Source organism: Malus sylvestris, chromosome 9 (assembly GCF_916048215.2).
Source record: "Malus sylvestris chromosome 9, drMalSylv7.2, whole genome shotgun sequence".
Lineage (NCBI taxonomy): Eukaryota > Viridiplantae > Streptophyta > Magnoliopsida > Rosales > Rosaceae > Malus > Malus sylvestris.
In genome coordinates, this window is record NC_062268.1 from 20,689,384 (window position 1) to 20,704,929 (window position 15,546).

At 34.2% G+C, this 15,546-nt stretch overlaps 1 protein-coding gene across 1 annotated transcript; it reads right to left on the reverse strand.

Annotated features, from left to right (window-relative positions):
- Positions 1 to 5,757: 5,757 nt before the first annotated feature.
- On the reverse strand, positions 5,758 to 6,614 carry LOC126634061 (thionin-like protein 2). The gene is made up of 2 exons (XM_050304551.1): positions 6,231 to 6,614; positions 5,758 to 5,927 (listed from the first exon to the last, which is right to left on the reverse strand). The coding sequence occupies exons 1-2, from the start codon at positions 6,517 to 6,519 to the stop codon at positions 5,836 to 5,838; spliced, it is 381 nt and encodes a 126-aa protein (XP_050160508.1). The 5' UTR covers positions 6,520 to 6,614; the 3' UTR covers positions 5,758 to 5,835.
- Between the last annotated feature and the right edge of the window lie 8,932 nt (positions 6,615 to 15,546).

A 15,546-nucleotide genomic window follows, 5' to 3' on the forward strand; every position in this document is an offset into this window, starting at 1 on the left:
GAATGAGGATGATGAAGAGATTTTGGAGCCTGAAGTTCCTTATCTAAGTGCAATAGGCACTTTATTGTACTTAGCTCAATGCACTAGACTGGACGTCTTCTTCGCTATTAATCTTTTGGCAAGATACAGTAATGCACCAACATGCAGACACTGGACTGGTGTTAAAGACATTTTTCGCTACCTTAAGGGTACTACAGATCTAGGCTTGTTCTATCCTTACGAATCCTCGAGTAATGCCGCACCCCCTTATCTTGGTCAATTATCGCCTTGTTGGTTATGTTGACATAGGATACTTATCTAATCCACACAAGGCGCGTTCTCAAATAGGTTATGTTTTTACCGTTGGAGGCACTGATCTCTTGGAGGTCAACTAGATAGACCTTAGTTGCCACTTCATCTAACCATGTTGAAATTCTCGCCTTACATGAACCAACTTGGGAATGCTTTTGGCTGAGAGCAGTTGTGGGCCATATTTGAAGGTCCTGCAATCTTTACCCCGTCATTGATGTCCCACGACGATCTATGAAGACAACGCAGCATGCATCAAACAATTCAAGAAGGGTTACGTCAAATGAGACAACACCAAGCACATTGCGCCGAAGTTATTCTTCTCACTTCAACAGAGAAGATTAAAGTCACGCAAATCCGTTCACAAGACAATATGCCCAACCTCTTCACCAAATCACTATCGAATGCGACGTTTCATAAGCTTGTTCAAGGAATTGGTATGCATAAACTTTATGAGTTGTAACATTGCTAGTTCTTTTTGGAATTATGTCAAAATCAGGGGGGAGTATCATGAAGTATACTTGCTTGATCTTAATGTACTCTTTCTCCTATCATTAGGAGCATTTTTCCCATTGGTTTTTTGCTACCTAACGAGGTTTTGAAGAGGCACCCGCCTTGGGTTGATCATATTCCTGATGACGTCTCATAGATGTTTCATTTAACTTTTCATTACTCACACATTTTCCCTTAGAATATGGGCTTTGTCCCTGCTCGGGTTTTTACCATAGTCATAGGGTTTTTTGTGAGGCTTACTTCCTTATGCAAGTTACTACCTTATTGAGAATAGCGTGTTCCCAGAATCAGTGCTGACGAGTTGACTTCCTTAACCTGTACATGGTGCGGAATCTACTTGAGTATTTACACATTCAAGGGATAATGTTATAAACTTCTTATTTAAGTGTGATTGTGTAAATCCTAGATTAGATTTGATTCTAGTTATTTTTCCCTATTAGGACTTGTATTCTTTGGAAGAGAACGGTTTCTTCTCTCCCTTATTGCTATAAATAAAGGCACTACGTATGGGGAATAACACATCCTCTATACAACCCTACAAACACATCTCTCTATATATTCTCTCTGTGCCGCTAGCCCTCCTTCCCCTGTCAGTTAAATATAGGTCACAACAATTTCTATATTTTTATAGTCAACATATAACACAGGTTAATTGTGTTTGTCTACTATATTACAAATTCTTTTTGTTATGATCAACTTGTATCACAAATAATCTGTCTTGATGGTAGGTATTTTTCGGATAACTACATGTTACACCTCAGGTTTGAGTGAAATTGCAACCTCATATAATATCTTTAAAACATTTCAATCTCATACGTTTACTATTACTTCATTTCAATATCATACATTCGTTAGAAAATCTGTTCAGTTAAACATTAAAATGATGATGTGGCACATATGAGGTCTCCATTAAGGAATAGGATCAACTGGATCCCAGCCTGCAGAGCCAACTGACCAAAAGATCTCATCCTTTCATTTTTGATCATGTGGCTAGGAATCAATTTAAATGTTGAAAAGTTTTCACCCCAAACAAGGCAAGATAAAATTCAAAGGTTGGGATCTTCTGATGAGTTTGCTCTGTAGGCTGGGATCCGAAGGTGATCCTAGCCCTCTATTAGCGCTGGTTTGGCTGCCAACTTCACGCCATGTAGATAAAAACAAATAAAAAAGATTAATCAATAAAAAACACAGTGGGCCCTACCAACCCATCAATAAAATAAAGGGAACTTTAACGAAAAGTATGGTACTGTTCACTTTAACGAAAAACCACATTTTTATACTAAAAAGTCAATTTTGGTACTATTCACTTTACCTTTTATTTTGTCCTTATCGTTAAAACTCAAAGTTTTCAAAACATTTTCATTAGTTTTCCTTAAAAAAAATTATTCAATCTCCCTGCCCTCTCGTTACCTGCATTCAAACGTGTGATACATTGTTCCCATTCCATTTCGATTTATAACAAATGTTCTCTCTTTCACTTTTACCTATTATAATTGAAATAACAAAATAAATTAACAATAAAAACAAAAGAACGAAAAGATGAGTGGCGGGTTTGGAAAAAGAGTGAGCTTGAACAAATCAACAGAAGAATGAAAAGGGAAGGCATTGATAAATTACTTAAACAAGAAGATGAAAGCGAGAGCGTAAGAGAGGAAAATGTTACTCACTGAAACCGAAGAAAATGTGGAGGTTCACGACGGAGATTTCGGTGGAGGTCTGGCCATGAGTTTGTAGTGATTTGGTTAGTGATGGGAAGCAGGTGCAGCGGGTCGGATTGCAGACAATCAGGTCGTGGTTCAGAGATGCGATGGTGTAAAGAAGCGCAGTGGTGCAAGCTGATGGTGCTGTACGGTGAAGACACCACACTGGGATTCCTACGCATATGGCGACACCAGTTGTTTAGAGGCCATTAGAAGGCCAGCGTTTTGAGGAAAATAAGAAAGAGAGCTTGCGAAGACGTCCATGAGATCCGAAATTCGACTTGGCTTTTTCTGGGTTTTCAAGAATTGGTTCATGCCTTACCTTTTTCCTGGGTTTTCGATTTCGACTCACTGAGTTCGGGATTTGGCGGTTTTTTACTTAATTTATTTTTAATTTTGGTTTATGTTATTATTTTAGGAAAACTAATGAAAAAGATTTGAAAACTTTGAATTTTAACGATAAGGACAAAATAAAGGGTAAAGTGAATAGTACCAGGATTGACTTTTTAGTGTAAAAATATGGTTTTTCGTTAAAGTGAACAGTACTGAGATTTTTTCATTAAAATATAACACTTCTTTTTTTTATTCCTCATGTCATCATATTATTAGAGCAGAGGGTTCCACCTTTGTGCAACATGTGCCTCTTACCAGAGTTTTCAAAGGCATTATTGCTAGAAGGACAAAATTGATGTGCGATAGTAAATTTTTAGGATGGGATTGATTGATTTTAAAATTAGGCGACCAAAATAATGAGTTTGGTCAATTTTAAAGACCGTTTGTATAAAAATTGGTATTTATAATGACATGATATAGGTAGAGACAGCCATTAGGTTATTTTGCTCGGATAATTGTGAGTATAAGTGCTTGTTTGGTGTATACAAATTAGATTGAATTTTTATTTTTTTTTTATTTTTTATTTTTTGTCAAAACATCTATATTGAATTGGATGATGCAATATATTCAAAGTCTATTGATGAAAGATTTAAAATTAAATGTGGGAGAATTACTTCCATGTTTTACAGTTTCGTTCTCCCTCTCTTTATATTGTAACAAGGTCTAAACACCAACATATTATTTTGGAAAAATTAGTATCCGGTCCCTAGTTACTAATGTTCATTGACTGAGACCTTATTAGTTTTCAAATTTTGATTAAAGTCCTTATCATTAATGTGATAATGAATTTACATGTTTATTACATATTTTTTAAAATAAAAACTAGTAATGGATTTAGGATTTTAATACTCATACCTCTATTAAACTCCTAATTAATTATCAATTCAAACATTTTCAAAATAAAAAAAATATTAAATTAGAATAAGTTTGTACCCATTAGTTTTTTATAAAAAGATTCTTAATTCTTTTTAATTTTAAATGTACCTATTCATATCATTTTTAATTTTTTTTAATCTTAAATGTACCCGTTCTTAAATATACCAATTTGTTATATCTATAATGTACCATTTTTTTAATATAAAATGTAAATTTTTTATATAAAATTTACCTAATTTTTTAATACAAATTCCATTCAAATTTTTTAATCCATTTTTAAACTTATATAGATACATTCTTTTTTCGTTGATTTGAGAATGTATCTATGTCGAGTTTAATCGAAGAAATTTACTAATGTTATTAAGCCTAATATCTTCTCTTTTTTTTTTGTGTGTTTTGAAGAATGTAACGACGTTTTGGTACAATAATTTTTTTTGTTAATTTTGATGAATGTAACCACACACACGATATAATAGAGAGTTTAATTTATATTTATTATCCCACAAATTATGGATTATATTTAAAATCTTATTAATATAAACAAATACAATTTTTAATTTAAAAATTATAGTAACTTACGCTATTATATTAATGTCAGAGACTTCGATCAAAAACTAAAAACAAACAAGATTCAGTTAAAGAATATTGATAACAAGGATCGCATCCAAATTGTCCCTATTAATTTCTCTCTTTGTGAGAGTTCTTCTCTCCGGTGTGAGTGTTTTCCTTTCTTGTCAAACTCTGTTGTTACCACCGGCCCTAGCCGTGGCTGGGATCGGTGACTGTCCACCCTTACCTTTTCTTTTTTTTTTTCTTTCTTTCTATTTCCTTCTGCCTCATTTTCCATCTATTTGCCATCTCGATTATCACTACCTTTCCATCTCAATTGCCGCCGATTTCATCTCTATATACCCCACATCAAATCCCCTTTTAACTCCATCCCTTGCCGTTCATCCATTTCTACGTCTTTCATCAACCCTTCCCTTTTTCTCCGTCCTTCAACATTTCTACCCCAACTCCGATCTGCATACACTTTTCTTCACCATGCCTTGCGGTGCTTTCGGAAGGTGTGTAGAGCTTCGGCTCGGATGCTTACACTACCACCTTCACTCCATTTTCCTTTATTGGCGCTAATGGGTTACGTATTTCCATTAGCTTCTTGGAGTGTTTCCCTTTTTGGGCTTCAATGTGTGTTTTGGGCCCTTTCTTGTTTTGCTTTGAGGTCCATATATTTTGCTTTGTGAGTATCATGTAATTGGGCCTTTTTTGTATACTTGATCTTTGTACTTTGTTGGTTTTTGCCCTGAATGCTATTTCCAGTTTACCAAAAAAAAAAGAAAGAAAGAAAAAAAGTCTAAACACCAACATTACTGTTGAAAAAAATATGATTTATTTGCTATATTTTTATCACATAGAAAATGAATAAATCATCATGTAATTAAACACAAAACATAATGCATATGAAGAGTAATAATAATAGTACAATGCTCATGAAAACGAATTGGAAAAATCTGAAAAATGGTGGAAGCAAATGTTAGACATTTTGTTTTTAAGACAAGTTTACGCTCTTTTACTGTGCTCATGATTAATCCAGGTTTGTTTCTTAAAATAAAACAACCACGTTCTTGTAATAGTAACACTCCATATTACAAAGCTGCAATGAACAATGGTTGTGTTGAATTATTAGTCTCTCTGTTTCTCCCCTCCAGTGATACAAAAAAACAATTTATTTTATTTTATTTTATATTTTTTTCGGATTTCAAATTAATCAAAAACAGTGCTTTTTTTTTTAATATCCATACAAAAAGGGCAATAGGTAGGCTCAGCCTATCATTCATGTAGGCTGAATCTAATAAGTTCATTTAGATTTTGTTAGTATTTAGAAATCATAAACCCGCATATTGCCCACACGTTGTTATTTCAAATAATAAAATTGAAGTTTGAACGTTTGGATTAGACTTTAGGTAGCAGAAATGTCCAACACAAATTGTAGCCTTACCTAATATGATTTTCCATTTATTATTTTAATTCCATATTAGCCTCACAAAATAAGATTATCTTAACCCTAATTGTTATTAGGTGGTAAGTTCATAGTGTTCATGGTAGCGCATCTGTCTGAGCAAGAATCCATACATCCGCCAACTTTTTCTGTAATTTCTGCATACAGAAGAAAACTCATGTAAATAAATAAAACGATCAAAAGGTTTTGACGCATACTATTTTCTATATTTTAAATTAAGGTCAAATTATAATTTTGTCACATTTTTTATGAGTGGACACAAGTATTGTCCCTTGTTGTTGTCGCACAATTAAAGGTGAGAACATAAAATATTCACATCATTTTTTTTTTGTCAAACAATAGATTTGTTAGATTAGATGTTAGATTAGGGAGTCGATGGGGTTTAAAAATGAAATGAAATCTATATTGATGGACGATGATATGGCCTTGAATGTTTATACCTGGGTTTTCTGCATCCAAGAAACTGTTACACAAGGAAGCAGAACATCCAAGCTTGCAGAAATAGTGATTGTCTTTGGGGACACTGAGTAAAGAAGGACTTGAGAACAGGCATTGAAGGGCGCATGCACTACCACATGCGAGAAGCATCATACCTCTGCTGCTCTTACATTTATTCAGACAGCCCGCGTAGCATTCTGGATTCTCGACGGCACTACATTGCCCCACCAGCAACCCTAGAACCAAGTAACCAACGATCGCCACCGACAGTGTCTCTCCCTTCTTCTCCATTTTCTCACAAAGTTTTTCTGTAGGAGTCGATTGCAGAAGAAGATATATCTCAATGAGAACTAGAAAGAAAGCGCATGAGCAGGTAGGCACTTCTTTCCTCACTATTTATACAGGTTTTGAATTGTTATTTTTTATTTGTTTGAAAAGTGAATGGATATAAGAAGAATAATACTCGTGCACTAACACATATAGAGTTTAGTCGTACCACCAATAATCCTATTTATACGTACATAATTGACACTCTCTAATACGAGGATGCCTTACTATGGTATGTAGGATTCACGTGTATTATAGAGTGTCCAAGTGAAGTGCGTTAGTTGTGTATGTCCAAATAATATTATCTGCTAGGTAGTTCTAATTGTATTAGAGAATGTTAACAAACGTGTATTAGTTTGGTATCTTTTTTGTTTTCAGGACAAAATCAATTTTGTGTCTAACAACATTATTGAATAGTGTTAATTTTGTATGCATATGAAGCAGAAGCCAGGTAGGAATCTTATTAAGGACTAGAGAGAGCACGATCCCCCCCACCCTCCAAAAAAAAGGTCAAAATTAAAATTAAATCTCAGCTTAAATCATAGTCACCATCTTTCACTTGATATAACGTTAAATTGGACTACTGCAAATAATAATTAATTCATCATCACCACCAACTCAGCAACTCTAATGCTCGCTTTTCATCCAAAACCACCCAGTGATTTATATAACACAAAAAATTTAGTTGCAAAGTAGATTACCGTAGGCTATCTCAAGACGAAGAAGAAGAAAAAAGGAAAATAGGCTGTGTATTAAAGGGAAATGACACCTTTTTCTAAAAAAGTTGAAACGTAGTAATTTTTTTTCGTAAAGTAATAAAATGCCAATTAATGCTCCCTCTTGTCGTACATCCTATAAAATTTGGCCTCCCATCCCTCTACATACATAATTTATATCTTTGTTCACTTTAACAATATCGACCAAAAAGCAATTAAAATAGAACAAAGGATGGGAAAATACGTTAGGCACACATTGCATCTATGGTTTTGTCAAAATGAAAGCTAATGAAAGGGATTTGAAAACTTTAAGTTTTAATGATAAGAACAAAATAAAGGGTAAAGTGAATAATACCATAATTGACTTTTTAGTGTAAAAATGTGGTTTTTCGTTAAAGTAAATAGTACCGGGAGCTTTTCGTTAAAGTTCCCTTTGTCAAAAGGAAAACTAATGAAAATTGCTTGAAAACTTTAAGTTTTAACAACAAGGACAAAATAAAAGTTAAAATGAATAGTACCAAGATTGACTTTTTAGTGTAAAAATGTGATTTTTCGTTAAAATAAACAGTACTAAGAACTTTTTGTTAAAGTTCATTTTGTCAAATGCTCGATAAAATGTCTCATTTAAAATAAAATAAAAAATTTACGTGGCAATCGCTGTTTTTAAAACTCCACAAGAAGCTACATCCGTTACTATTTAATTATGATTCGCGTCAATTAAGTTTCTAACTTCGCCCTAGGCTTAAGCATTTCTCATCGACATGCAAGACGGGAGGTCTCGCTAATAGAGTGCTATCCCACATGCATTGTTAGAGTTTGAATCTTTTCTTCCGTTTTCTCTAGGCATCAAGCCTTCCCTTTTGAAAAGAAATAGAGGAGGACGAAGAAGAGGGTTTAATTAGGGTAGTACTATCCACATACTTATTTTTTATTTCTCACATATTTTTTGTAATTTTTGACCGTCAGATCGAAATGAATAGAAGAAAATCAATGACCAAAATTAACAAGAGTATGTGAAAAATAAAAATGAGTGTGTGAATAGCACTTTCCTTCGATTAATCACCAAAACATAAGTGAATGGTGTACATGTATGGCCGTATATGGGATGCTAAGTACATAATGAATGGTGTAGATCCATGTGGGTTTCTTGAAGATTAACCCAACACATGCCCTTACATAAGTGAGAATGGTATGTATGGGTTTATTAAATCTCAATGGGCGGGAGGGCACGCTATTGGATAAATACTCTGAGCATTCTGATGTACGTCAATTGCGAATATTGCCAGTGAGGATGTATGAAAGGAGAAGGAAAATACTAGAAAGATCAAAATTTTAAACTAAATTTGTGAATTAAATGATGTGGGGTATTGTTAGAACTTGTGATTGTGAGGGACTTACAGTCCCACATCGTCCAAACCTTTATTGTAAATCACCTTTATAAGTGAGTTCACTCGCTTATAGTTTGAAAAGAATTGGGCCAAAACCATGGACCTTGGATCTTAGACTTAGAGGGTTTGGATGTATATATTAAATGTCAAAGATGGGCCTTGGGCCTTGGGGCTCGAATGGACGAAAAATAGACGTCCATTGAACTACTGCACGGGTGTAGGGGCGAATTTCTGTCTTAGGTGATTGCATTTGCAAGCCTCTATCTTCAAAGAACAAGTCAGTGATTTGTGATTTTATATGCAATTTACTTAAGTGTTTATATTTTGATATTTATTGTATTTGTTGTTGAACTTTTCATTCAAAATAAATTGTGCAAATTATATATATTGTATAAGTGACATTTGATTGGTTTTTAACAATCTAAGACAGAAATTTGCTGTGAAACCATGGATCAATCAAATGTTGGTGTCGTCAAGCAACATGTTGAGAAACCTGAGAAATTCAAGGGAGTTGATTTCAAACGTTGGCAACAGAAAATGTTGCTCTATTTGACAACTCTGAACTTGAGTCATGTGATTACTTCTAAGGCCCCTAAAGCGCCAGAAGAGGGAGATATTCCTGCCGAAATTCTGCAGGCTATAGAAGCCTGGACTCACAGTGAATTTTTATGTAGGAACTACATTCTGAATGCTTTAGCTGACTCTTTGTATGATGTTTATTCATCATATAAGAAAGCGAAATAACTATGGGAGTCTCTGGACAAGAAGTATAAGTCTGAAGTGGCAAGTTGCAAGAAGTTTATAATTAGAAAATTTCTGAATTACAAGATGAGTGACACACAGTCTGTTCTCAAACAAGTTGAAGAACTCCAAGTGATTGTTCATGAGTTAGATGAAGAAAATCTTGGTCTGAAAGAAGGTTTTGCAGTTGGCTCTATTATAGAGAAACTGCCTTTGAATTGGAAGGACTTTAAGATTTATCTAAAACATCTAACTGAGGACATAAGCATGGATCAATTGATTCTCAAACTGCGTGTGGAAGAGGATCATCGCAGAAATGAGAAGTATGATGTCTCATCACTGGAGGCAAAAGCCAATGTTGTGGAAGGAGGTGACTCACACAAGGCAAGGCACAATCAGAAAAACAAAGGCAAGGATGTTTCAAAGAGAGCACTCACGACTATGAAAGGGAAAACATTCAAGAAAATCAAAGGAGGTTGCTAGGTTTGTGGAAAAATAGGTCATTCGGCAAAGGATTGCCGCCATAAGAAGGATCAGAATTCTGAGAATTACAATCAAGCAAACGTTGCAGAAGACAAGTTTGTTGCAGTTGTATCTGAAATCAATTTATTGACTAATTCCAATGACTGGTGGGTTGATACATGAGCAACAAGGCATGTGTGTGCTAATCAGAATTTATTTGTTACTTACCAATCTGTTGATGGTGGAGAAAAATTGTACATGGGAAATGCAACTACATCTGCTCTTGCAGGGAAGGGAAAAATGATGCTCAAACTCATTTCTGGAAAAGAGCTTTCACTCACCAATGTTCTGCATGATCCTGATATTCGCAAGAACCTGATTTCTGGATTGCTTCTGAGTAACAAAAGTTTCAAAATTGTGTTTGAATCTGATAAATTTGTAATCACCAAGGGTGGGGTGTATCTGGGAAAGGGCTACCTGGCTGAGGGGCTCTTCAAACTTAATGTAATTTCTGCTAATGCTATTAATAAGAATAACAAGCATAGTGCTTCTTCTGCTTACTTGATTGAGTCATCTACATTATGGCATGCAAGATAAGGTCATGTTAATTTTCGTTCTCTTCAAAGAATGGTTAACTTAGGCCTATTGCCCAAATGTTCCATGAACAAAGTATCTAAATGTGAGATATGCACAGAATCTAAATATGCAAGACACTCATATAAATCAGTGGAAAAATCCAATGAAATACTTCGTTTAATCCATAGTGATCTTTGTGATTTCAAATCCACACCAACTCGTGGAGGAAAGAACTACTATATTTCTTTCATTGATGATTGCAGCAAGCACTGTTATGTCTATTTGATTCACAGTAAAGATGAAGCTTTAAACATGTTTAAGACATTTAAAGTTGAAGCCGAAAATCAACTAGACAAGATAATAAAAGTCTTAAGATCGGATAGAGGTGGTGAATATGAATCTAATGACTTTGCAGAATTTTGTTCAACACATGGAATAATACATCAAACAACAACACCATATACTCCTCAACAAAACGGAGTGGCTGAACGAAAAAATTGTACAATGAAGGATATGATTAATTCCATGTTGAACAGTTCTAGTGCACCGCATAATTTATAGGGTGAGGCACTCCTTGCTGCAAACACAATTTTGAACTGAATTCCACATAAGAAGACTAATCAATCTCCTTATGAAATCTAGAAAGGTAGGTTACCTACATATAAAACCTTGAAAGTGTGGGGTTGTCTTGCGAAAGTTCAAGTGCCTCTTCCAAAGAGACAAAAACTTGGACCAAAAACAATGGATTGTATATTTATTGGTCACGCCAATAATAGTTCGACAGATAGATGTTTGGTTCATAAATCTGAAATTGCAAATATTCATGTAAATACAATACTTGAATCTGCCGAATCTAAGTTCTTTGAGGAAATTTTTCCTTATAAAGATAGGTCATATGTTTTGAACAAAAGAGTACATGATGATACTACAAGAAATGATGACAAAAATCATGCCTCAACTTCTAGAGTTCAAAGCCAAGATTTGGAACCACGGAAGAGTAAACGAGCAAAAATTGCAAAGGATTTTGGTCTTGATTTCCTCACTTTTATAACTGAAGAAGAGCCTCAAACTTATAAGGCTACATTAGAATCATCTGAAGCACCTTATTGAAAATAAACAATTCAAAGTGAAATAGAATCCATCATGCAAAATAATACATGGGAATTGGTTAATTTGCCTCCTGGAAATAAACCAATAGGACACAAATGGATTTTTAAGAGGAAATTCAGACCGGATGGTACCATAGACAGGTATAAAGCTCATCCAGTTGCCAAAGGATATCGTCAAAAAGAAGGAATTGACTATTTTGACACTTATTCACCTGTAGCTAGAATAACATCTATAAGGTTATTAATAGCTATAGCATATGTGTACAATCTCGAGATACATCAAACGGATGTCAAGACTGCATTTCTAAATGGTGAATTAGACGAAGAAATATATATGGAACAACCTGAAGGTTTCATTGTCAAAGGTCAAGAAAAGAAAGTTTTCAACTTGATTAAGTCATTATATGGACTTAAACAAGCGCCTAAGCAATGGCATGAAAAATTCGATCATAATATGATCACAAATGGATTTGTGATCAATGAAAGTGATAAATGCATTTATGTTAAGAAAACAAAAATTGCTTGTGTTATTGTATGTCTATATGTTGATGACATGCTTATACTGGAAACAAACAAAGATGTGATTAACTCCACAAAGAAAATGCTAAATTCTAGTTTTGATATTAAAGACATGGGAATAGCTGATGTGATTCTTGGAGTTCGAATTCTACGGAATTCAGATGGATATATTCTCACTCAATCACATTATGTTGAAAAGATTCTTAAAAGGTTTGGACATTATGATTGTAAACTTGCAGTAACTTCATTTGATCCCATTCATAAACTTACTAAAAATGAAGAAGATAGCGTATCTCAATTGGAGTATACACAAATTATAGGTTGCTTGATGTACATTATGAATTGTACAAGACCTGATCTCGCTTATTCAATAAGCTGATTAAGCAGGTATTCAAGTAATCCTGGAAAAAATCATTGGAACGCTTTAATAAGGGTATTAAGATACTTAAAGCATACAATGAACTATGGCTTGCATTACACTCAATACCCCTAGTATTAGAAGGATATAGTGATGCAAATTGGATTTCAGGAAGCACAGACAGTAAATCCACAAGTGGATATGTATTTACACTTGGTGGAGTAGCTATGTCATGGAAATCGTCTAAGCAAACGTGTATAGCACGTTCAACAATGGAATCAAAGTTTACAGCTTTAGATGCAGCTGCTGATGAAGCTGAATGGCATAAAAAATTTCTGGAAAATATTCCATTATGGCCAAAGCCTATGATTGCAGTACGTATACATTGTGACAGCATGGCTGCACAAGGTCGAGCCAAAAATGCTAAATATAATGGGAAGTCGAGACATATAAGGCGACGACATAAAACCATTAGACAACTACTCAAGAATGGAACTATTTCCATTGCTTATATTAAATCTAAGGAGAATATTGTTGTTCCTTTGACAAAATGCCTATCCAAGGATTAACTGGCATTTACATCGAGGGGAATGGGTTTAAAGCCACCTCAATGAGTTATAACTTGACAGAAACCTAACCTAGCTAATTGGAGATCCTATGGTCTAGGTTCAATAGGCAAACTAGTTGAGGAAAACTCAAAGTAAGAAACACACAATCCTTACTCATTTATATGATGCAAAACAGTGTGTTGCCTGTAAGACGTAAAGGGTGAATCAATATTCTTAATAATGCTAATATCTTATGGTTAAGATGAATACTACAGGCTATTCTTAATTAGCATTACCTATATGAGATTGATGTGGGGTCGCATCTTTGAGAATTGATATGGCTACAATTTTCTAAAGGTCTCATGAAATCAGGATATGTTCAGGACCAAAATGAACACAATCGTATGAATTGAAGTGTGTCAAGATGTGATATGTGTGATACTAATTGTTTCGATTTACTACAAAGAATGATCAGTTCAAGATATTAAATTCACTGCTTCATTAGGTAAATCCGATAAGTACTCACTAGAGAAGGTTCAAGTCCAAAAGACACCTATCCCGATGCGTATCATATCTAAGTTCTCTGGAAAAACGTTACTAATTTAGTTAGTATCTTATTTTCTATTCAAATGTGGGGTATTGCTAGAGTGAGTTTGAATAGAAAATGTGGGGTATTGTTGGAACTTGTGATTGTGAGGGACATACAGTCCCACATCGTCCAAACCTTTATTGCAAGTCACCTTTATAAGTGAGTTCACTCACTTATAGTGTGAAAAGAATTGGGCTAAAGCCATGGACCTTGGGCCTTAGACTTGGAGGGTTTAGGTGTATATATTAAATGTCAAAGATGGGCCTTAGGCCTTGGGGCTCTTGGGCTCGGATGGACGAAAAACACAAGTTACGTTTTTGATTTTTTGGATTTAGTTTTTCTGAAAGGATAAAACTGATTGAACAGTTATGTCCGTTTTAAAACAGATAAGAACGAACGGTTACATTTGTTCAAGTTATGCCATTATATATATGGAAATAAGATCAAAAACTTAATTATCAATTTCCACCGCTTCCTTTTCCATCTCACACAGAGAAACGTACAACCAATTTGCCAAGAATCCAAGTTCGAGTGTAAGAACTTGGATTAGATAGTTGTATCCTGCAAGACAAACATCCATTGAACTACTGCACAGGTGTAGGGGCGAATTTTTGTTTTAGGTGATTGCATTTGCAAGTCTCTATCTTCAAAGAACAAGTCAGTGATTTGTGATTTTATATGCAATTTACTTAAGTGTTTATATTTTGATATTTATTGTATCTGTTGTTGAATTTTTCATTCGAAATAAACTGTGCAAATTATATATATTGTACAAGTGACATTTGATTGCCTTTTAACATCATTAATGTGAAATAAGCACGTCAATCACCACTTAAGTAATAATCCACTTATCAACTACCACATCATTTAGTTTATAAATCCCCACCCCCAACATTATGCAAAAGAAAAAGGAGAATATCAAATTATTTATAAGAGTCGAAAGGGAATTATAAGGGTCTCATGGTGTTGCTAATATGAATGAACAACAACATTGATAATTTCATACACCTAAAATATAGTAAAATATTAATAAATAAAAGAAAAACTAATGAAAATGGTTTGAAAACTTTGAGTTTTAATCAAAATACAAAAAGTTACTATTCACTTAGAGTAAAAATGTCATTTTCGTTAAAAGTGAACAGTACCGGTGTTGTGTTCCTTCCTAGTGCAAAAATATGGTTAGTATAATGGCACGAGTAAGAGTGTCAAACCACATGGACTAATTGGACCTCCATAAATTACTAACTTTGAAAGAACCCTAACTAAAGAATGAAAGTAACCAATTAAGAGTAGTTTTTTTGCTGTAAACTTAATTAAATTAAAATGCAAGAATGTAGCAGCGAATAATATATTGATGTAGAAGCAATGGAGATGAGGCCAAGGATTTGAATTCACCATTACAAAACCAATTTCATGTTTATAAAGTTATGCCGTATTCAACTACCAACCGGTTTCCTAAGTTCGTTTTACATATATATGATCAGCCATATGATGTGTGGTTTTGATCAAATTCTCCTAATCTGCAACCTAATTGGGATGTTCAACTTCAGTTCCTAATTAAGAGTCTTTAGCATGCAAGAAAACGTTAAAGAACCAAAGAAAATACATGGCAGGATGTTTGCATAGCATTCTCTTCATTCATTCACATGTATACCAAGATTAAGCATGATGTTTACTATAATCTTGATTAAATGATCTTTAGTTAACCCTAATGGTGATCAAACATTAAAATCAACAAACAAAGTTAACAATATATTCAGTGAATGAAACAAGAAGCAGATTGATGAACTGAATACTTTAACTTAAAAACATGGATCAATTTTGCAAGGCTACATCGAAATCCCTAGCTATGAACTTAGTTACACATCATGTTCACATAAATTAAAATGAAAATACACAACATGAGTGAAAATAAATTCAGGAGAGGAAACCCTGAAAGCAATTCTAATGTAGAACTTCTCCAAAAATAGCCTTTTGAGATGAGT

What these genes read in the sequence shown, in the direction of transcription:
- LOC126634061 (XM_050304551.1), bottom strand. Translation starts at nt 6,519, where the DNA reads ATGGAGAAGAAGGGAGAGACACTGTCGGTGGCGATCGTTGGTTACTTG. An exon ending in CTTGGATGCAGAAAACCCAG is followed by an intron (nt 5,928 to 6,230) that starts GTATAAACATTC and finishes TTCTGTATGCAG; the next exon opens with AAATTACAGAAAAAGTTGGC.